Here is a 24,788-nt window from a genome sequence, read left to right as displayed (position 1 = left end):
TTGACAATCTGTCCAATTCTACCAATGAAAGCTCAGTTGTGAAATGTACCACTGTTAAACACAGCGACGCCCTCGTCCTCCTCTTCCTCTTCCTCCACATCACTGCGGTAAAAAAGAAAATAACCACAGGGTCCCGTTGACATAATATCTAGTGTAACAAAGGAGCAGGGCTCAGGATTTTGTCGGTAGCTTTAAAGGTGAAACTCCTCGGGGGAGGACGAGCACAGACAGTTTGCCGTCTGCCGCTCACTAACTTGTTTCTATCATTCTCCCTGAAGAGCTGACAGCTTTAGTGTTCAGCCTTTTAAAATGCATTACAGCACACTTCAGAATCGATCACTGGAGGATGCACACACACACACACACACACACACACACGCACACACACGAGTGAGTGCATGCATAAAGATTTGAAACACAATATTGGAAGAGGAGAGCAGGAGCACGGCAATGAATTTGATCTGACACTTTTTTTCTCTGAGCATCAACACAAACCTCAGATGGATGAAAAGGCCGGTGTTGAACTATCTGTCAGTTTTAACTGATGAGGAAAATATCGTGGTGAGCACACAGACAATATTTTATTATATTATATTATGTATACAGTGGTGGTCTGGTCAACAAGTAACAGAGAGACGGCAGCACAGAAACACCTCAGCTGTGACTGCCGTAGTCTGGAAACAGTGAGGTCATTATAGTTTCTGTCCAGCAGAGAGCGCCGCGGAGCAGGACGGTCGGTCATCAGTCACAACCAGGTCCAGCTCAGTTCGGTTAATTACTTCAACTAAATGTTGATTAAATAACTCAGCTGCAGCTTTCTTCATCTCACATAGACACTGTTTTTCTTTCTTTTTATCAGTTTCTTGACAAGATTCAAAAGTTTAAAGTTTCAATATGAAACTTTTCCACATTAAAAAGTCTAAAATCACCATAAATGTACATACAATATATGTATTTGTACTTCTGTGATTACTTTCTGCTTGGTTTAATCTTTATTATGTGTTTATTTATATTCGTTCTTTCATTTATTTATTTATGATTTAATCATTTAAATTTTTCTTAAATGTTTTTGATCCTGTACATGTTGATCCTGGACATGCGTAACAGTTTTCATTCCCTCATGTTTTCACCATGTTGAATGACAATTATAGTATTATTATAGACTATTATAGTCTATGTCACTAGTCGCTTGTCATTGGTGTCATATGGTTTCGGCCACATACACTCATGTAACTAATATATATTTCAACCAGATGGGTTATCATAGTTAATTATAACAGTTATAATCCCTGAACCATCAACCGTGAAGAAATCCAAACTGAAAAGCCAGAGATGAAGACGTCTCACTCTGTTAATTTTTCTGGAGCTAAACAAACAGCTGTGGTTCCACACAGGCGTAACAGAGTGGTGGTTCTTCCCTCACAAACCACCTCTGACTCGTTCTCCTGACAATCCAACAACAGCCAGGTTTAATCCAACCCTGTCATCAAGTTACAAACACACAATCCAAAATTAATCAGTGACAGCTGGAGAGTGGCGTGTTACAGGCCAAATAATGAGCCTGAACGTTTCCTACGCTCGTTTCAGAAAGATTTTTTGAGTCCAAAGTTAATGAATCTGTACTTTTTCACATCTCAGTGTTATTCATGAATGTTTCCAAATAATATTTCACACTGATTTGTCCTAAATTTCAACAGGCAGTGCAGCGAGAAGTGGCAGCGTTAGTGAGAACAGCAACACAAGAACCAGGAGGATTTGATCTGCATTACTTCATCACTGGAGCAGATATTGATCGATTAAAACTTGCACAGACGAGGTGTCAGATAAACGTGGGATTCTTGTCAGCCCCCTCTATACAGTGACGAGGCCTTTGTCACACGAGGCTTGATACCGATACTGATCCATGTGATCTGATGATGAGGCTTTTAAGGATTTTTCATGACTATAGTGACCAAATACAAGTTATCTTTATCAAAACTTAACTAGATATAAAGTGAACGTGAACTGAATCTCATCATGCATTTTACGATTATTCAAATATCATTTCATATGAATCATTTTTCCACCCACAGTATCTCTCTTTTCCATCTTCCCTTTATTAGCAGTGTCCATCCTTTATAAAAAAAACAAAACAAAACTTTGCCTATTCCACTTCTCCTTTCTTCATTCTCTCCCTTTTTGGGGATTAGCGGCGGCCGAGCTGTTTGTTTTTTCGATGGGCCAAATTCCCAGACAGCAGATTTAGAGTACAGCAGGGAAGGGTGAGGGGGTGAGAGGGGTGAGAGGGGGACACAGGCTGGTTTCTACGGCCGTGGTGGTGAAGAATGACGTTAGTGCAGCCAGGGGTGAGAGGTTTGACTCCTCCCGGGACCAGCCATGCTAGAAAATATAGAATAAATAAATAAATAAAAAAATGTGTGCAGTGGTCCCGTAAGGCGCTTTGGATGAAAATCATCCGCCAAATGGTGCATCAGTGTTACGTCGCAGGGACAGAGAGAGCTGTAATCCGCCACTCAAACACGTCCTTAACTCAGCCAATGATCCAGTTATTACACATGAGGATATAATTTGTAAGCTGTGAGCAGCTGGGAGAGCCTGAAATCGCTGTCAAGCAGAGCAGGCACTGATAGATACGAGTCTAGACACACACACCACAACACACACACACACAACACACACACACACACACACACACACAACACACACACATGCATAAGAGTTTATTCAACTATAGATGTGCTGACACGCTAAGCAGCCGATACTGTAGATGAACCACAGCATTCAGATGATGGAGCTTAGTTTCATGGCTGATAACAGAACAGACTCAGCAGCACTCAGGTGTCGACACCTGTGTTCAGTCTCGTATCAGCTTCAGGTTCCTGTGATCTCAGAGGAGAGGCCGCTCCTAGATGACAAAACACCAGCAGCTGAACTTTCTGACTAACACCCAGGAAAGTAAAGTAAACCTGTCACAACAGCACTCGGTGTCTTTCCTCCTTCTACTACTGCTGCTGCTGCTGCTGCTGCTGCTCCGCTGAGAGCTTCCTCACACATGGGATCCAGTGGTTTGGTAACAGCCCCAACCAGGTATTGAGTGCGTATAGATGGACATACTTTCAGAAGGCCAACATTTCCATAATAAAAATGGAATTTAATCCATCTTTTGTAATAATCAAATTGTTTGAGATACTGAATTTTAGGTCTTCATTAAATATAAGCCATAATCATTACAATTAAAATAAATAAAATAAGTAAAGACATGAAATGTTTCATTCTGTTTGTAATGGATCTATATAATGTATTAGTTTGACTTTATGAATTGAATTGGCATAAATAAACTTGTCTATGATATTCTAATTTATTGAGATGCACCTGTATATATTTTAGCGAGCTGGTCTCTGAGTGCAGCAGAACATTGTATGTTCCTGTACAATAACAATACTGAATCACATTTTATTGATCCTGTTCTTTTCTTTCCAATAGATTCAAGAAGAGCTGCTGCTGTTCAGCATCACAGCTGGACAACATCTGCACAAATGCAACAACCTCAGGTCAAATCCACCCTAACTTTCATCTGTTCATAAAGGACCGACAAACTACTTTTTGTAATATTATTATGTTCATACGCAATATCTAAATCACAGGAGCTACATTTTCAAACACTTTTTTTTTTTTATAACTCTGACATTAATTAATCAAACTACATTTGCAGTTTGATGTGAGGTGATGTTATTTTGCTTGACATTAACTGTTCGGACCATGTGCATACATAATGATCCTCATTTTACATGCATAACATGCATATTTTATGTAGATACTGTGTGTTGTATGTGGACCACATGAGGAGCAGCTGCTACACTAACTTGCACCCAATGAAGTATTGTGATACTACAGAGACACTCAGGATTAAATGGTTTTATCAAATAACAACCAGAGAAAATGAAATATGGAAATGACCATTCTCTCTCTATAATTAAGACAATATAAAAATGACAAAAATACACATTGCACATCATTTAGTTGCACCACCCAGGGGATGAATACAGTCTCTATCTGTCTGTGATGATGAATCCATCTCTTTACTGTGCTAACATGCTAAAAATATCATACAAACATCCACCAATCAATTAAGCCCAGGTATCATTAATTATTCTAATCACCATCTCAGTATCTCCTGACCATAACAAATACTACTGTACACTGTGCAGAAAGAACTACGACTAAGTACTCGTCTAAATGACTTAATAAGATCAGCGTTTTCACACTGCAATAAAGAGTCTGCCCATACTTCACACACACACACACACACAGATATTTATACACACACACAGTCTCTGGTGTAAGCAGTGGGCCACTGTTGACATGTAATGGAGCCTCCTAAAGGGATTAAGGGGTAGACTGTGAAATGTGCTGAATGCGGCTGCTTGGTAAGAAGGGCCCCGAGGCCCCACAGGAGAGACGGGATTAAGTCACCCACTGCGTATGTGTGTGTGTGTGTGTGTACGCGCATGTATATACGTATGTGTGTGTGTGTGTGTGATTTCCATACTTCTTCATGCCACTTCACCATCAGCTGATCCATTTGCTCAGATCATATTGTTTGGCATCCGGTGGCCTCTGCATCAAAGGCAGAGAGGCAGGGAGGAGGGCGGGGAAATAAAAAAAAGAAAAAAAAGAAAAACACTCACTGACGATCGTCAAATTAGCTCTGTGATCGCTTCACGTGCTGCCGTCACGCCACGACGACTACTGTCAGATATTTCTGCAACCGAGCAGCGTTAATGGAAATCAAAGCTTTGAAGAGAGAGAGAGAGAGAGTGATGAGGAAGAGGAAGAGGAAAGTCCCACCTGATGTGTTTCATATCCTGTCACTACTGTACCTGGTCTCAGTCCTTCAGCGCCGTCTCTCCCCTGAGGAGAGCAGCTCGAAATAGAACAAAGGCAGCAAAGGAAAAATGTTCGGTAAATTAAAAAAAAAAAAAAAAAAAAGTGGGACGTCTCGAGTCTTGTATGTTGAGATTACACGGTGTTAAGTTGACGTTTATCTGCGTTACGCTTCATTAATGGTGAGTTTTTCACTCCCTCTCTTCCTCTTTTAGGAGCGACGGAGCCTGAGCGAAGAGATTTTTCAGCCAAATGAAAAGTATAACTTCCACATGAACTCCTCCTCGTACACCTGCATTTGTTCGCTATTAATTCAAGAGGAGACATCTTTTCCTTCATTACCCGCTCTTCTTTCCCTTTCTCTTCCTCTCCCTCTCTTTTCCCTCATTAAATTAATTCCCTCAGTCTCTTTCCCTGTATTCAGTGCATGGTCCATTTCTTCACATCTTTCTGCTTGTCATCTCCGTTACAAAAATCTCTCACTCTTCCTCCTCTGTCCTCTTCTCTTTCTCTGCAACCGTTCCCCGTCTCTTCCTCTTCTTCTTCACAGCTCCCTGACTTAATCTCATTTTGGACTTGCCTTTCAACCTTCCCCTCTCCTTCCCTCCTTCCTTATTTCCCACTCTTCCCCACTCCTGTGTGGTGCTTGTACTTCAAATTATTATTAAGTTTTAAGTAGGGCAGATAGAGCTTGTAATTTTTACCCCTGGTTTGCACGAGGATGGTGGAGTCGTTTGTTACAGTAGCGGGGGCAGCCGGGGTTTCGTTAAAAGCTGTGATGAAATTAAGATTTGTCTCTTGTTTGTTACACCATCTTGGTTTCTCTCAGTGTGTGTGTGTGTGTGTGTGTGTGTGTGCCTGCAGCCAGCCGGCTACTGAGCATGTCATCACAGCAGAATCTGCAAAAGAGGAAAATGATTCCCAGAGGACGCAGGATGATTGTTGCTCGAAACAACCGGGGTGGCCTCGATATGAGCTGCTCTCTTCCTCAGGTTTGTCTGTTCAACGCTGCTGCCTGAGAAAAGACTCTCTGCTCAATATATTCATCTAATAAACTGGTCGTTGTTCAGATCTCTGAGCTCGGTCTGAGTGAAAGTCAACCACCAACTGAAACAAACATAAAACAATAACGCAGATTGTGTTTCCTCTGTATCTAAGCCGACTGTATCACGAAGCGCTGAAGTCCAGATGTCGGATCAATGCAACCAACTAGAATTTGAAGGCCACAGCTTTGCGTTTAAATAATTACACAATGCAGCACATTTTCAATTATGAATAAATATTGAATTTCCTTCCAACAAAGAATAATAATGTTCCTATTAGACAAAGCAATATTCACATTTGCAGGGAGCAAATCCTATTAAATAGCACTGTTAACTGTTAAATGCCTATTCACTGGTGCAACTCAGCACCAAGGTGAAAAGAAATTACTTTTTCATTCTGGGTGAACAACATTATCGGTTTTCTCCGTCTTTCTGGGGCCTTCACCGTTATGGATGAGTAAAAAAGAGACGCTAAAGAGCTGCGTACTCGTCTGAGGACACAAAACAGAGCTCAGGTGCATGAGAAGGAAAAAAAAACAACTCCATACAGTCTCATACAGTCTTCTTTTTATCTTTTAGCTACATTATCAAAATGACAGCAAAGGAAAAGGTTTAGCCACCCTATAGTTAGTAGCTACAGTAGTAGCCCCCTCTTTAAAAACTATCACAGTGTGTAAATAGTAAATATCTGATACCTTGGTCAAAGTTATCTGAGAGCTCAAGTCTCCTGGGTTTCCTGTTCTTTTGCAGGCTGCTGCTTTGTTTCCCCTTTTTTACTTTTAAATCGCAGAAAACAAAAATAATACACTCAATCAATATTGCTCAAAATATTGCAAAAGAGTGTTTCATGTTTAACTTTAAGCCTTTTGGAGATTGTTTCATCTTCCACTTGCTGCTTAACTGTTCACATTAACAGGTATTTTGATCAGGGATGCCCAAACTTTTGCATGACGCCACTGCATGTCATCTAATGTCACTGCTGCACATGTGTCAAATGTGTTGCAACTTCATGAGGTGACAATATTTCAGTGTTTTCTTTACAGATTATTCTCCAAAATGTGGGTTTAACAGCGTCCGTCCACTTAAATCTTAGAGTGTGAATGAGGCTCTGGACGTGCAGCTGCTCAAATATGAAACAGTGTGAGCTGCAAAACGAACGAACGACCCTCAGATCACACCAATGGCTTTCTATACAAGGATACAAGGATAAGATCACGCGGTGTGTGTGTGTGTGTGCTTTCTTCAGAACGACTCTTCTCATCTCGTTGCACCCTAACACAAAGCCCAGCCACTGAGCGCTGTCGACAAAACCGCTACACCCTCATTATTCTCAATAAACTTTTCCTAACAAGCTGCAGAGGTCCGACGCTGCCCGAGCATGAACGCACAGTCGCACACCCTCTTTCTGTTTTGTTTTTTTCTCACCCCATCATGCCTGTACGTTCAAAACTAATGAATGAGGAGAGGTTTATTCATGAGCTCTGATTTGTTTTCGATGACTTCTCTCATAAACCTGCCTCAGGTTGCTGTTTGGACACAGAGGCAGATATTTATACGTCTCCACCATCACATTTACCTCCTTACAAGTTTGCACAGTCGATTTTTTTATTGTTGTTGCATCTCAGTGGAGAAAGAAAGAAACATTTAGAAATGACCGAGCCGGCTCATTCATACTGTAAAGATCACGCCACCAGCAAATCTCCTTTTCCCCTTCATCCCGCTCTCTTTTGCCGTCCTGCTGTGTCTGCAGCGTTGTGGCAGTCCATCAGAGAGCGAGAGAGATGCCCTGACGCGTTCGGTGTTTGACCAAAAAAATAAAAGAGAAGCTCCCTGGTGAGATCAAACAGATGTAGCCAGAGGAAACAGAGCAGGCTGCAGCCACCGATCCCCGGACAAGAGACATCTGAACAAACAGGAGAGATGGGAAAGTTTGTGGATGATGATAAAGATGATGGATGATGATTGGCGGGAATCTGAGGAGACAAATAAGTGACGTCCTCAGAGCAGCTTCGGTTTCGAATGCTCGACTTCTGGAGACAAAATAAAAAAACAAACGGAAACAGACTTTTATCACGACACGTTTTGCTTCTTTTTTTTTCTCTTTTGTCTCTTGTCGTCGTCTTCATCTCGTTCCCTTGTCTCTACTCTCATCTGTTTTGTCTGTCCTCTCCACCCCTCCTTGTCTTTTCTTTCTTTGCCCTCGCTATCTTGTTTCTGCCTCCAACCAAACATTTCCTCTCCATCTGTGATCACCCTCCCTCTCCCTCCTCCTCCTCACCTGTTCTTCTCTCCATTTATACTGTATCTCTTCTGTTTCTTTCCGAACCAACTTTTCCCACCTTCATCTCTGCTTCTCGTTTCCCTTCTCTCCATTTATATCTCTTCTCTTTCTTTCTGAACCAACTTTTCCCACCTTCATCTCTCCTTCTCGTTTCCTTTCTTAGCCACTGTAAGTCCTTCCCTCTGTTCTTCCTTCCTTACTTTCCTATTTTTCTCCCATCACCATCATTATCTCAGTCTGTCTGTCTCTCTTCCATCCTCCCCTATATTATTTGTATGCTTCATTTTTGTCACTTTATCTCCTTCTATCCATCCTTCCATCCACAGGGACGGGTCGTGCAGCAACGTTTAGTCTGCAGCTTTTCATCTCATTATCCTCCAGTACAGAAGGATTGGCCTTCTTCCCTGACCAGCAATCTGCTGTTCCCCAAGCAAATCATCATCACCATCATCATCATCATCGCCGTCATTCGAGTCGCTTTGTTTTTCTTTGTCTAAGAGGAACAAGGTGAAAAATATCCACCTCGGGTCGTAAGGTGTAAAAGCTTCCTTCACACTCTCCCTTATCTTTCTTGAGGGATTTCAATCAGAAGCCGGAGCCAAAACAATCTGAATCCCGTCCACAGGGACGAGCGACAATGTTGTTGTTGTGATTGGTAACCGCGGTGTCCTCTCAAAATTCAACAAAGTGTCTGAAATGATGCCTGTGACTGACAGAGGGAGGATGATGAGGATCAGTCTCTTGTTCACTGTGACTTTCCTTTTCCTGTTCTTGATCTGTGCTTCACTTTCCTCCCTCCTCGCTTTCTTTATTCTCTATCACTTCTAAATCTGATTCTACTGTATCTTCACCTCTGCCTTGTTTCCATCTCATTCCTAAAATCAAAGGTAGTTGGTCTCTTTGGGTTTCAGATTTTCAGATTTACGGAAAAAGAAGTCAAATTTTAACCGTCTGCCTGAGTCTGAGCCCTGTGGGACAAATCAAACAATACACGTCTATGTTACCTAAAAAACATAAAACTAAAAAATACAAATGCAGCACTTTGTCTTTACTCAAAATTTGCCTGATATACTTGCAAAAATATACAAAATATTAATCTGTTGCATTCATGGAAAAGCCTTTTTTTAAATAGACAAAACACAAACACACAGATATACATTTTGTTGATGCTGAGGCCAAATGTGGAGCCATTCATCTTCCCCCGTTGCCTCCTGCAGCTAGCCTGCCAGACCTAATCTCAATGTAGATTGAGATTCGGACTGGGAACCACCCGTTCATTGTTTCGTATTTGAGGCCTGGTTTACGAAAGCCCAGAGCTGTTTATCAAATGGCATCTGTACGTAGCTTATAACCAATCGTACCAATCATACCCGATGACGTGTGTAGAGCGACAGAAATCTGATGAGGAAAAAAACGCTAAACGTTGCTCTTTTCTCAAAATAAACTTGCGGTCTAATCTACTTAAAACACTTTCTCACGCTGCATCGAAAGGTAAAGCGCCTGCCGCCATGTTGGATCGACAAGCTATCAACAAAGTCGCCATTGTCTTGCTGCCCCCTCCCCCGTTCTGTGAGAAATTGCGCACAAGGCGGCATGGGAATACCCAGGCTATCCTGCAGCAGCATAATGTACACATTAACTAGAGGTTAAAAACAAACAATGTCACCAACTGAACATGTCTGGGATGCTCCAGGTCTGTGTCGACAACAGCTTCATCCAATATCCATCAAATTTGCACAGATCAACTCTCTACAGAGGAGACGTGTTGCTCTGCAGGAGTTTAAGTAGTGACTCATTTTCTGGATGCACCAAAAAAAAAGGCACACCGAACCAGGTCATACAGTGCGGCTGCACATTTTATCAAAAGTATAATCGAAACTGCAATATAGCAAAGTGCTGTGTTGCTGCACAGATTATTTGGCAAAGGGGAAATGTTCACAAACACAGAGGAACATTTGAGGAAAAGTTGCTTTTTGTTCACTTTAGTAAAAGAAGAAAAAAACTTTAAAGAGTCTCTTTAACATTCACTCATGAAAAATGGGAGCAAAAACAAAAAGTATTGCCTATTATTTTTCTGTTCAATATATAAGACTCCACTCCACTCCACTACACAGTGGCCAGAACGCCTGCCTGGAGTTTACATTTCCATACAGCATTGTTCACTTAAGTGCTGCTGCTGCTGCTGCTCGAACAGGGCGGGCGAGAACGAGAGGGAAAGATTTCACTGAGATGAGATGAAATGAGCCGTGAAGTGGATGTATGCAAAAAAAAAAAAAAAAAAAGGCTAGAGAAAAGAACAGTAAAGGGTAAGAGGAGAAAGAAAAAGAAAAGAAAGATATTTGAATAGTCGACGGATGTGTAACAGCAGTAAAAATCAGCGTTGCGGCATGTGGTCGTCTAAAAGTCCTGAACCTCTGGTGCATTGGTGTTTCAACCTGCAGACGGACTGATAGCACAAATTTGGAGGAGTCATGAGAGACAGATTAAATCTTATGGATCGGGGCTCCAGAACAAAAGCTCTCGACCGACTCCTTCAAGTCTCCTCTCTTTGACTGGTGAACGTCCGCATCTCTGGGTATCAGCAGCCTCAGTCTGTGATGCTGGCTTCCTGTTAAAAAGTCTGTCGTCTCCCAGCCTGAGCTGAGATAACCGCAGTGACCTAGCTCGGGGTTATCTACAAGAAAAAAAAGCTCCTCCTGAGCCACATAAGACACAACACAACTGTTAGTAGTACAGAGAGTGGTGGTACTCCACAAGACGGGAACATCTTTGGTGCAGCTTTCAGTCAAAAACTAAAACAGAACTCTTTTTGAAGCCTCAGTTTTTAAGGAATCTTTAATAAATGTAGTGTTTAATTATGAATAGTGCACCCATGTTTGAACACAACTTGTATTTTACAAGTGGAGTTTAAAAGGAAAGCTCATGAAACTGTAGTTCCTCTTATGACCACTAGAGTCTTGCTCCAGGACTTCCATGTTACAGCATCTAACTTAACAAAAATACACATGTTTCTGGTCCTACTTTACAGCCAATTCCCTCTACCGCAACTGTATGAGGGTGATTTAATCAATATAAATCACACTTTCAACATTTTATCAAGGTTAAAAGCTTCAGCTCCTCTCTGGATCAACCAGGAGTTCAGGTGGAGTCAGATGCTGCCAAGATGGCGACAGCAGATCAGCCCACTCTCAGCTTCAAAACCACTCTTCAAAACGTCACAAGGAGCTAAATTCATCTTTATATACAGTCTCTGGTTTGTGTTTCCTAACATTAGACATTCTCCAGTAACTCCATAACTGTACAAATCTGTCTCTTTCCTGTTCTTTCTTCCTGTTGTGAGCCAGCTTTATCATCAGACACTCCAGTTTTTGTCATTAATGTGATTTTGTAAGAGAGTAAACAAGCAAAACAATGTGGCCTGGTGTCTATAATTATGATAATTGACCCTTTGTTGGCCTTCTGATTGGTCTGCTGATCCACCAATCAGAGCGCTTCTCCCCATGTCACATGTTGCACAACATTCTAAGGTTGGACAACCCTGGAATGAAACCCTATGAAACCAGATAGGTAGACAGCAATTTTTTTGGCAAAAACTACTTAATAATTTTTCAATATGGTTAAAATGTGCCTGGGGCTCCTGCAATAGCAACTCACGATATCTGGAACGTATTGGAGTCATTTTTATCCCATTCCCCAAACCTAAGACATCAATAAACATAGGCTACTTGGCCCATGTGTACTGTATAACATATTACTTTAACCTTCTGTTAGTTGAGCTTAATAATAGGGTTTGGGGGTGGTCCACTAGGGGGAGCTCTAGGCATAGGTCAGGGGTTAACTGCAAAGTTTTGTTTGTTGTTGTTGTTGTGTGCAGTCCTCATGAGAAGTGAGCCTGTGAGCTGTACTGAAGTGCTATTGAATCCTCCAGTCCACTCTCTGGTCGTGTTCATAGACAGAGAAGATCTAATACCTCCAAAATTATCTAGCAAACGTAACATTACCGCTACTAATGTCTTTTGAACTTTGTGAAGTTTTACGAGGAGAAACGGGAGATCGGCGGAGATTAAGCGTTAGCTTGTAGCTAACGTTAGCTAGCGTCGTTAGCTACTAGCTAGTGAGTGACCAAAACAATGATTTTCCCCCATTTTTCGGAAAAGTCAGGTAATGCCCGTTCAATCGCTATTGGGCCACGTCTGTCCTCTATCATGGACACTATTTTTCTGATGTATAAGTTAATTAAAATTTTCCTTACAAGCAATTTAAATCTGCCTAATTTTCAATGGTTTCCAATGGGAGTTAACCCTTCCGTGACCATTGTTTGTCCAACCTAGCAACAGTAACCGTGGGGGGCGGGGCCTTGACAAAGGGTCAATTATGACAGTGACAGGCCATAATATGAGGGGAAAATGCAATGAAAAGAAACGTTTAAAGATAATTTTCTTTTTTTCCAACTTGTCGCCAAAATTTTGTTATTTTGCAAATGATTTGTCGGCCCACTTGCAATAACCTCCGTGGTCAACCACTGGTCCCCAGCACACACAAAAATATACAACACAAACTGTCTGAAATGATCAGGGGAAGAATAAAAGCAGAAAAGACGACTCCTGTAACACACACATCCACTTCCCACAGGTGGGGCATCACACCTGCATGTAAGACTGCCACTTTGCTTTTTAGGTTTTACCACCACAATTGTTATATAACAACTGGTGAACAAGTGTGTCAGGAAGGAAGTGCAACACCAACCAAAAGTGTGTACCCACATTTAGTTGGTGTTGCATTTCCAGCCAAGTTTTCTTCTTCTTCTTCTTCCTCTTCAAAAAGAGGACGGTAAACACACACCAGAGCGCTAATGAGGTTCAGCAGGTGTCAGCAGAACATCGTCAAGAAGAGACAAAACAAAACCACCGTCATGCAAGAAAAACTGTAGCTGCAGCACCGACAAAACATGGTGTCTGATTACAAGAGTTTCTGTTTCCTGCTCCTCCTTGCTTCGTTCTTTCTTTCTTTCTTGTACTTCACTGTGAAACTAGCTGATGACTTTGTATATTCATCAATCAGCGCACAAAGCAGAGGAACAAATTATCCTCGAACTCTCCTCTGCCTCCCACTGCTTAGAAAGTTAATTAGAGGTTATCCTTGCAAAATAAGGTGTCGTCGCCACGGTGCCGGCCGATAAAACAACCACAATGTCTTATTATCAAGAGAAGAAAAGTGGAGCAAATCAACACAATACAACGACAAACTGATGAGTAACTTCCAGTAAATGGATTTGTATCTGGGTGACCTCTCATCTGCATCGTGACTCCATTCAACTGTAGCGTCGTCAGGGTTACGCAGATGTAAATGAAATGTAAAAGAGAGAAGTCAGGAGGAGGAGAAATGAGACTTCTGCAGAAGACGTAGGAAGTGGAAAAGAAAGGTCAAGACAACATTATTTTTAACTTTATCCAAAAATCCAATCTCAATATGGCAAAGTTCGACATCCCCAAAAATCCCATTATAAAAGGGAGGAGAGATGCTCCAGACTACAAATCATCCTCTACAGATGTAGGAGAACAGGTCGTAGATTTATATTCATGTTTTTTTTAATCATTCCTGTTTAAGTAAATGACAAAATTATAGTGTTTTGTATTTCATTAAACCCTCATCACTGTTGCCTTGTTAAGATGTAAATGTTACCTTTGTTGTTGATTAAAGAAATCAGTCATAGTTTAAAACCTCAATTAACCTTTATTTGATTTCTCTGGGACATTTAATATACCACAGGATCTTCAAATTAAAAGGAGCCCTGTGTAAGTGTTTGAGTCCTTGAGGTCTAATAACACAGGTTGATGTGTTTTATCATTAATGCTGTTAAAATGTGATTATCAAAATCAATCTATATATATATATATATATATATATATATATATATAAAAGAAAGACATTACTTAAAGCCACAATGCTGCAACATAAATGTCAACTTTTATACCATTAAACATTTTCTGATCTTCCATGACCTTAAACTTCTCATTAACTTGTGATATGAGCAACTTTTGGAAGATCAATGGATATAAAAAAAAAACTTTGCGAGGTAATTCTTCACATTTTCAGTTTTAAACAGTGACACTTTATTTTGAAAGGTTTACTGAGGGTCAGTTTACTCGCAATCTCTCATTTAAAATGTTTCCTACTCACCTTTAATATTTTTATTCTACAGTCTACACCGACCCCAGAGAGTCGTACCTGAACGTCTCACAAGTTACTAATGAGCAGAGAGGTGGCCTGGTCATCTGAGAGGAGGAGGAGGAGGAGGAATGAAGGAGATAAAAGCAAAAGTACAATACAGGCAAAATGAAAAACAAGTGAAGAGGAGAGAGGAGGAGGAGGAGTGTGAGGAGCAGTGGAGCAAAAGAGCAGAGCAGACAAGATAGAAATAAACAGAGGGAGAGAGGAGGGAAAAGGACGAGCAGCGATGGAGTTCTCGAGGAAAAAAGGGAAGAACGGCGTTGGTGAGACGAGACGAAGGAAGAAAGAGAGGGAAGGACAGAGGAGAGGAAGGGAGAGAGAGAGGGCTGTTTACTGTATTTAAGATTAAAGGAAGTGAAGGATTAAAAAGGGAGTGAGCGCAGGGATGTACTGGAGCCATGTGATAAAGCAAGAGAAAAAAAAAAGGAAAACAAGTGGAGAGGAAAGAAAGAGAGAGACAAGACAATGAAAACAGATGAAAGCAGAGAGTGAAAGAAAAGTTTTGTGGGGAAGAGAAATTGGGAGGAAAAGAGCGGAAAAAATGACAAAGTAGGTAAAACACAAACAAGGTGGGAACACAGGAGAAGATACAAAGGAGGAAGAGAGAGAGAGAGGGGAAGGGGAGAATAAAGATGAAAGGAGGAACGAGACATAAACAGGAAGTAAAATAAGCTCAATAGAGAAATAAAGGACAGGACAAAGACGACAGATAAAAGAATAGAGAGGAGAGGACGAGAGGACAAGATGAAGATGAGAGTGGAGCTAAAAAAAACAAAAAACGACAACAGGGAAGAGATGAAGGTGAAGATCAGAGAGAGAGAGAGAAGACAAAGGGAGGAAAGGGAGGAGAAGGTGGCGAGGACACCGGAGGAAGAGATAGAAAAACAGAAGGAGAAAGTGAAAGAATAAAAGGTGGGGACAGACAGAGGAGTAAACACAATCCATCACTGCTGCTCGGCTCGGACCAAACACCTCCTCCTCCTCCTCCTCCTCCTCCTCCTCCTCCTCCTCCTGAATGCTGATCTCCTCCTCCTCCTCTCTTTTCCTTCTTCTCTTTCTCTACCTCCATCTCTATGTTGTCTCCTTTTCTTTTCCCTTCGTCTTTCTCCTCTGTCTTTGCTTCTGTTTTTATTTTATTCCTCTAAATTAAACAGATTTTTTTAACCCGTCTTTGAATCAAAAACTTCCCCTTTTCTCTTTCTCTTTCTCTCTCGGGGCGAGTGCCACTTGTTTATCGTTTCTATGACAGAGAAGAAAAATAAAAAGCAGATAAATATGAGTTTAAAAAAAAGGACAAAAGTGACGAAAGTGAAGAAAGTGAAGAAAACTTGACTGGAAGCCACTTTCAACACATCAAAGATAAATTCAGGTCAGTAATTTCTCGTGTGTTATTAGACCAACATATCACAGATGTGGCTTCGGTTTCCACATTTACAGACAAAATTAAATCCCAATAAAGCTTTAGGGAGGAGAAGAGAAGAGAAGAGAGGAAGAAAAACTAAAAATATGTAGATTTCAGCCCTGGTTCTGATCACCAACCTTCAGCTAATGCAGGAAATGCAAAACAGATTCATCATCTATTAAAGCCAGTGTTGTTTCACTACTGGGGAGGAACTGGTCCAAAGTCACTAGAAAGAAGTAATCAGAGACTGTCAGTCATATGTTCCTCCATCTTCATCTACTGTTTAGCTCTTTTGCTCTACTATACGACCAGAACCAGAATTCACATGTACAACCAACACCGCTACCAAAATAAAAGCTCAACTCCCAACCTCGTGCAGCAGACGTAAACAGAGGTAACCCTGTGTGAAGACGATGATGCATCAAGTCGTGGTTATGTGTTACGACGTGGACAAGATGGCGGCGATGCAAAGTCTCAAGGTCTCTTCTTCTAACACAGATTCAAGGAACCGACCTCAAACTGTCAGATCGGATCTATTTGACCACTGACTGGTTCAATAATCAAACTGTATCGGAAACCTTGTGACTGTGGAGTGGAGTAAACCTTGAACTTGTGCTGCCAGGTCGTCTGCTCTTCTTCCAGATGTTACTGACCAAGTTTTATTTATTTATTTTTTTTACCTCTGAGTCGACAACTCTTACTTAATTACCTTTGTACTGGTTGGATAGCAGCAATGTGGGACTTAATTATCCAGATTTTTTTCTGTGTCAGCCTGAGAACTGAACATCGCGTAGCCAACATTTTCATTTATATCGTTTTCCCTAATGTCTCTTTATCTGTTTTGCCTCATATGTTTTTCTTTTTGCACTGAGCTCTAGAAACTTTAAGTTACCACAAATGACAAATGCACTGAATCTGTGATGGTGTGTAATGTGTATGTGTTGGCGTTTATATGTACAGATCTGTGAAAATAGACTTCCCTTCAGGGACAATAAACAAACTAACTAACTTCATTATAACTATAGACATAAATAAATCATTATTATTCATTGTGTGTAAACAGAAAACCAGGATACGACTGATGATTGACACACCAGTCTGTATGTTTATGTTTGTGCACACACAGCTGAGCTGAACATGATGAAAACCGTCCTACAGTAAATGAACTTGTGAATTCTCCAGTTGTTGCACTTACTTCCTGTTTCAAACTGGTAGATAATGAAGTGTAACACATTAAGCCTCATCAATGTGTTTTCTCTTGTGTCCTTTCCTTCTTTATCTCCATGTTTTGCTCACATCAGTCGACACATCAGTTTCATTTCTGATCCTGTTTTTGTGTCTCTGCCTCTTCTCTTCCTCCTTCCTCTTCTCTCTCAGTTTTTCTGAGGTGCTAATGATCTAGTTCAGTCCTGCTCCTCGTCTTGTTCCCATAAATCCCTCCTTCCCTCCATCCATCCATCCATCCCTCACTCGCTCCCTCGCTCTTTGCAACACAGCTCCACATCCGACTAGAAAAAATAGAAAGATTTTCCTCGACCTCCGCTTCACCCCATCCAGCTCTTAAAAAATTTAACCTCCATCTAGCGAGGCAGTCGGAGCTGCTTCATATTCACAGTTTCACACACGCACACACACACTTCGCCACCTGGAGGGAGGGAGGGAGGGAGGAGGGAGGAGGGTGTTGCCCGGTTACAAGCGTTTAGTCAGCTGCTGGTTGACCGGAGCGGCCGAGGAGTTAAGTGCCTTGCTCAAGGACAAATCCAGCGAGAGTGAAGAATGAGTCGCTCTCGCTTTTCTCCCCCAGCAGCCATTCATCATCCGCATCCTCCACCACTCCCATCTCTTTATCAGTAACCATCACCTCCAAACACCCTCTCCTCTCCTCTCCATCGCTGGCCTTCCTCCCACCCTCCTCTTCCTCCTCCCACCCGTCCGTCTCCCTCTCTGCCTCTATTATCTCTGGAGAGTGATTTGGGTGGAGGAGGTGGATCTGAGACATTAAGAGTGACATTAAGTTTTTGCTTGTAAGCCACTTCAAGCTCGTGTTGTTATTCAGAGCGATTTAGAGGAAAAGTAAAAAGCACCGGCCCACAACCTTTTAATCACTCGCTGCAGGCGGGCCAAGTGTAATGGGCATTTTTTCGATGTTAAGGAGCATTATTAGTGGGAGAAGGCCAAACTTGTTTTTTGCACATGAGTAATAAAGCTTCGCTACATCACCCGAACGTTAGTAATTTACTGAGCTCTTATTCTGAAAACAACTCAAACCTGTGAATAAAAAGTTTTCTCTTCTGAGCTTTGTAACACAACTACTCTATATCAATATTTATACTAATCTTTAATTAGACAAACTTTTTCATTTAAGTGTGTTGGAGTATTTTTGTTGCCAAGGAGACGCTGCTCAACTCATTAAACCTGCCTGTAAATTCACTTATCTCATCAGCCAATCGTGTGGCAGCAGTGGTAATAATACACACTGGAGATACAGGTGAGGAGCTTCAGCACAGCTCCCACATCCCTGAGATCATTTTCCAGGACTTTTTCAGTGACCACTTATACAGTGTGTTGCTAAATTGCACAATTTATTCGCAATGTAATCAAATGTGTCACAAAATTGCAGTGCATTCTCAGCACCATAAGTGTTGGGTGGTGCAGAGACCTGGCCAAAAAGATCCAACAATAATGTCATCATTAAGTTTTTGTTGTGTTTTTTTCACGTTGAAATGACAAACAAAGGTCGGGTTTCACTTCCTGTCATCCACAAACTTAAAGTCTGTGGCTGCAGTGGACACATGTTCATCAAACCCAGGTGGCTGATGACTGAAAAAACTGGGTAGTATCGTGTAGCACATCCAGTGTGTGAGTACAGGTTCAGAACAAAAAGAAAAGTAAGGTAAAAGAGGAAAACAATTTTGCACACCGCTGCTAACCAAAAATTAGAAGATCTGTTAAGATCGAAACGTTGACCTTCCAGTTAAAGGGCATTTCCAGTCGTAATCAATGTTGACCTCAGATACTGTAACAGGTCACCTATGTTCATTTCATATCATCCATACTCTACTTTATAATCGTACCGGGTCAGAGAACACAACAGTAGAGGGACTGAAGGCTGCAGCTGCTGAATTTGAGACACAGCATCTGAGGCATTTGCTCTCTGACCCGGAAAGGAACAATGCGGAAGTCCGAATTTTGATTTAATTTAATTGTAAAGCGAATCTTAAAATTTAAACGATGGTCAAAAAGACATTACTTGCGACCACAGAACAATTTTAAAATTAGTCTGGAGCCCATGAACATTGAAAAAACAATAGATTCTTGAACAAAAATGAATCTAAACGTCCACACGCTGCAGTTGGGAGGATGGATGGTATAACATGACCTGATCATAGGTGACCTGATTATATCTGAGGTAAACATTGATTACGATTGGAAATGCCCTTTAATACATTTTTGGGGAGCGTTTACCAGTGTGCAAACGTGTTTTCCTCTTACCTTACTGTGATGACTGAAACACATCCTGGTGTGATGGATGTAGATCTCTGCTCAGGCGGCAGGTGATCGGGTCTGAATTTTAAACCACGGGGCCGAACCTGCTCTGTCTCAAGAGTCCAGATGTGGAGGGAGGAGGAGCTTCCTCTGTCACTTCGGGTCCCTGAACACCGATCAATCACGATCTGAATGACACAGTCTGAGCACCGAGCCACAGTTTATCATCTGCTAAAGGCCACGTCCACCGTCATAAAGCACCGAGCCACAAAACTGAAAGGTTCTGGTCTCATGAACGCGACAAGAGAGTTCAGTGAGTTCAGTCACCTCACCTCCACACACTGCAGGTCTGAATCCTGCACCAGAAGAACCTTGGGGGATGTGATAGATCAGGAGACTGGCAGCGTGAGCGATGTGATGCAATCACGTCAACACGGAGCAGCACAACATCAAAGGAAAGTTTCCTCCCTCGCATGGAGAGAAGAACTGAGGCTGCAACTGAAAAGCAACGAGCGGCTGAACCTCAGTGTTAAAGCGGCGGCGGCGGTGCCCTGCGAGTGTATTTACCACTAATTCAGAGTGTTTTCAGTAACACAGTGGAGTGAAATTAGCTTTAATTAGCTACAGGAGGAAGCAGTTGATGGTAGAAAGGCCAAGTGTCACAGCTGGTTACGGCCACAGCTGCAGGATGTGCACACGACTCTGAGCCAAGACACTTCTCCTGACCTGCTGAGCCCTGATTGGAGCAGCTCCGGGTCCAGCCCACACCAATCACAGCTGATGGAGAGCAGGAAAAGTCTGACCGTGAACCGTGAACCAAGAATCTGCAATCAGTTTTTCTTCAGATCCAAGATTAACGATGGCTGATCTAATATTAACCCTTAAAAAAACAACCACCGCCTGGTCCCTCTGTCTATTAATGCGTGTTTAATCTCAACCTTTTCATCCACAGTCAATTAATAACATCTTCTTTTTTTTTCAGCACAACCTCGGCTATCACAATATGTATGCTGAAATGATCTCACATGAATGGATTAATAGTTATATGAGTATAAAAACAAAATGGAAATTGAATGTCACAGAATTTAAGCAAAAAAAATAAGCACACAGATCAACATTGAATAAGCTTTTTCATTTTCTAATATGATTCTCTCAGGCCTTGGCGATCAGGATATTTTTTACATTTTTTCTCCAATCATGTTTCAGCACATTCCATACAGTGCATGAAGTTAAGCATGTGTACGTTTTCATGTGCAAAAGTTGTGTGTAAATGTTTATTTATCTTTATTTTGGCCATGGTGGATTATTTGTTTTCGATACGGGCAAATAACTATCTTACTTCACGTTGAAAAATGCAGCATGCACAACAATGTTAGTTCTTTATAACATTACGTGTCTTCTTTTGAGGGAGGTTTATGTGCGAGTGTGTTGTCGAAGGAAGTTATGAATAATATTTGAAAGACTTCCAGCCTCATGACGAACACAGTTACACTTCAGATGTACTTTTGAGCCACTGCAGCATTAATCTGTAGGTGTGGTACGGCTGCAGAGAGTAAACAACGTAAAACTGACACAGCTGTGTTGGCATTGTTCACTGATGCACACTGTGGAGTCATTCACTGATGCTGCTGTGTTTTTTTTGTTTTTTTGTGTTGTTGTTGTGCTCCATGATTCACGATCTGTTCATGCGCTCCAACGCTGCATGGCTTCAGTATTTTAAAGCAGCACGATGGGGGGAAACTTTCTGACAGCTGCGGGGCCCAGAACAAACAAACAAATGGAGGCTTCACGGAGCCAGAACCTAAAGAATAAATAAATAAATAAATAAATCTATGAATGTGTTCTCAGGCAGTTTTTTTTTAGGTAAAGTGCCCGATAACGAAGGAGGAAGGTGGCGTCCTCCTCGGAGATGGATGCGTTGGCCGGCACTCGCAAGGACCACATGAGATCATGACACAGAGCACCGGTGGGCGTGGGCGGCGAACGGAGCACACACTTGATTTATTTGCTCCCATTACAGAAGGAAGCGCCGCTCGGACGGGCATGAAAGCTGAGGTGGACAGAGAGAAGGAACCAGGAAAGAAAAAGAGAGAGAGAAAGAGAGAGAGAGAGAGAAAGAGAGAGAGAGAGAGATGCACGGCTGGTTTTAACTGCCAACCTGATACTTTACTTTACAGAAAACCCCAAAAATCTGCCGAAGGACCTGAACAACCGGAAATGAAGAATGAGAGGAGGTGCAACGGAGGAGGAGAAGAAGAAAAGATGGAGGAGAGGATTTCTTCTCCTTCACCTCTTAAACCAAACATTTTTCTGTCGTGTTTCACTCTTTTCTTTTGGTTTAATTCAAAACAAGTGCAGTTCATCAGGTTCAGCTTCACACAGTCACTCACACAATTTGCACAATAACTTTTTCTGTATACATACTGTATATCTATCTTCATCTTTATTCTATTTTATTCTTTTTATATAAATCCTAAATTGTATATGCGTATTTTTTGCACTAGAATATTTAAATGTATTCTATTTTATTTTATGATATCTTATTTTATTAAAAAATGTTATTGTATCGCTACCTTTTACTATTTTTTGTACCTTTGTGTCTGCACCTGACACCACGTCAAGTTCCTTGTGCTGTAAACTGACCTTTGCTCTTGGCAATAAAAATATTTCTGATTTCTGATTCACACACACACACACTACACACAGTGGGCGAGCACTTACTTCCTGTCCAGAGAGGTAGTAGGCGGCCAGCAGTCCTCCTATGAAACGAATGTTGACCTCAAACACGGACACCTCTGCATTCTGGGTAAACAGGAGAGAAGAACACAGAACAAATCTTTGTTTAGTTTTTTTTGTTTGTATATTTGATGGATTTGTCTCCGTCTCCTTTCAAAGTAAAGTTTTCATTTCATTTCTGTCACCGTCAGCCCGTCTTGAGTTTTTGTCCTTTCATCTGTTCTTTCTTTAGGAGTCAGGATTTTTTTCTTATGAGTTTTGTGATGTGGACCAACAGCACGGTTTGTCTTTTCCTTTCATCTCCGCTGTCTCTACTGTGTTTGTATCAACTGGTTTGCGCAACCTTCAAATAGAAACCTCAAAGACACAGATGGAGAATGGAAGAGATCTGATTTCTTCACAAAACAGGAAAAACACACACCTTCACCAACAACTTAGGAGCCCAAAGGCTGGATCCTCATCTGAATATAATTTGAGGGAAGCAGGGGAAGTTTCTGTGCCTGAAATGCATACGAGTACGCTCAAAACAAACAAACAAACAAACATCTCATCATACTGTAGATACTTTACGTGTATCAGATGATAAAGACATGTCCTGTGGCAGCTGTTTGAGAAAGACAGGATAACCAAAGCTAATAGTTTCTGAATGTGAATCCTCACGTTACATTGAAAACATCCAAATGGGAGAGAGATGAATCATCTCCTCACTCATTCCTCCGTCACGAATCAAAATCATCGGCTGGAAATTGTATCCGCGCACAAGCACAACTTCCAAGGTCGTAAAGAAAAACCTGACAATACACCTGTCTTTCAAACTTTTCAACGCCACTGACTGACATATTAGTCTAAAAGACTGCGAAGATGAATGAATAAATGAATTGATTTCGAACGAAAGTGTCTAAAATGAAAATATAAATATATATATGAAAAAAAAAAATTTTGGTGGGGAGGTGTTATAGCCCTATGTTTATTAGTGTTAGGCTGTGTGTGTTATGCTGTGTGTGGTGCCTGTGTCTCTCTGTCTCCCTATGCAATCAGTGTGTGTGTGGAAGAGTGTGTGTGTGCAGGTGTGTGCTGCAGGACCACATGGCCGAGGAGGAGTGCTGCTGATTGGTGGATGGGGACTATTAAAGCTGCCTGGTTCCGACCTTCGCTCTCTCTCCCTCCCTCATCCCCAACCAAGGCCTGATGTGTGTGTCTCTGCAACCTTTTGTTAACCCTTATATTAACGTAGTAGCCAGTAGGAATGAGAAGCCCTTTATTTTAAACCCTTTTTCTCCTGTTTTTGCACCTTAGTTAGGTTAGATCCCTGTATTTTGGTTTTCTTTGTTTGAGTAGGTCAGTTTAGAGAACTGAGTTTTGTTTGTTGTTTTGGGCCGTTTCTCATGTCCGAGCAAAATAAAGGCTACTGTATAGAGTGAAAACCCTGCTTTTGGCCATTTTCTTGGGGATGGGAGGAGCGAGGGGGCTCAACAGGTCATGTTGCATCCAGTTCCCCTAGGCTGGGACGTAACAGTATGATCAAATCATAATATGCACAAGTTCGAAAAGGAATAAGTATACACTTTTATAGAATTCCCACCCCTTTCTACTCATCATGGTTTATAGTATCTACTGCATAAATATCCATATCAATACTACATCCATAATATACTACATAGATATCCATAGCAACGTATAATATCCGATATGTTTAGCATACTGTAGCAAGATGTTATGAAAACAAGCGAGCAGTGATTTTTATTGTTATTGAGCTGATACTTCACTGAGTCAGAGTGTGAATGTCTTAGACTTGATTAATCTGAAATATTTGGCTCCTTGTGGCTGTAAACAAACATACAGAGTCACATTGTTGCTATTGCTAGTTAAAAAAAGTAAGCAAGGAAATCTTCCATAGACACTTTTCATCACCCACTCCAGATTTCCAGCACAGTGCAGTTTTATTTTTTTTGGTTGCACGTTTCAGGTTGTTGTGCATTTCATACATTTCATAGTGTAAAAATTGAATTTACTGTACTTCCTACTTGCAGACTCAAGTCATTTGAGTGTATGCATGCACGGGCACAGACATCTACACACCGAGCCCACATACACACACCCCCACCCCTCCTCTCCTCTCCTTCCTCTGCCGGCTGCCGGAGGTCTCCGTGGCTCTGCACAGTCGTTACGTTGCAGTTACAGGTCGTTGTGCATGCAGAGACTTCACAGACGCAGGCCGAGCAATCAGCCACGACCGACAGGCACCACATCACTTAAATCATTAATTCACGACGATTACTGAGGATGGGGATGATTGCATAACCCATGACTCCCAGCAACATGTAATGAAAAATACTCTTTCCTGTCACAGCCCCGGTTCTCTACAGCCACTGAGGTGGGTTTTTTTTAAAGTCAGTGAAGGTGGGCATCCTCTCCTCTCCTACAGACACAAACAATGGCTACAAATCTTATCAAATACACTATAAAACACGGGAGGTGCTACTGTACTGTACTTCCACTCATCAAATCTCACTTATCTTTAGAGAAACAGTGCACACACTGTAAATGTTTGACTTTGGCACAGTCCAGTGTCGAACGAAAACAAAACAAAACACTGTGGCAGATGTCGACACACTCGGTCTCATCAGTGCACGAGTGAAAATGCAAAGCAGGAGGAAGCTGCGAAGACACTGGTCTTTCAGACGGAACAGGAACTGAAATCGTCTTCCTATAAACAAATCCTGGA

General features: G+C 41.5%; 1 protein-coding gene across 1 annotated transcript in view; it reads right to left on the bottom strand.

Moving 5' to 3' along the window:
• man1a2 (mannosidase, alpha, class 1A, member 2) overlaps positions 1-24,788 on the bottom strand; it is a 176,703-nt gene that overhangs the window by 47,753 nt on the left and 104,162 nt on the right. The window contains exon 6 of the mRNA XM_083997156.1: positions 22,049-22,129. Within this exon, the coding sequence (XP_083853282.1) occupies positions 22,049-22,129 (81 nt within the window). The remainder of the gene's footprint in view (positions 1-22,048; positions 22,130-24,788) is intronic.

The sequence above is a fragment of the Trachurus trachurus genome (genome assembly GCF_905171665.1).
Source record: "Trachurus trachurus genome assembly, chromosome: 21".
Lineage (NCBI taxonomy): Eukaryota > Metazoa > Chordata > Actinopteri > Carangiformes > Carangidae > Trachurus > Trachurus trachurus.
Note: the sequence above shows the minus strand (reverse complement) of the source record. Positions and strands in the feature narration are given on the sequence as shown.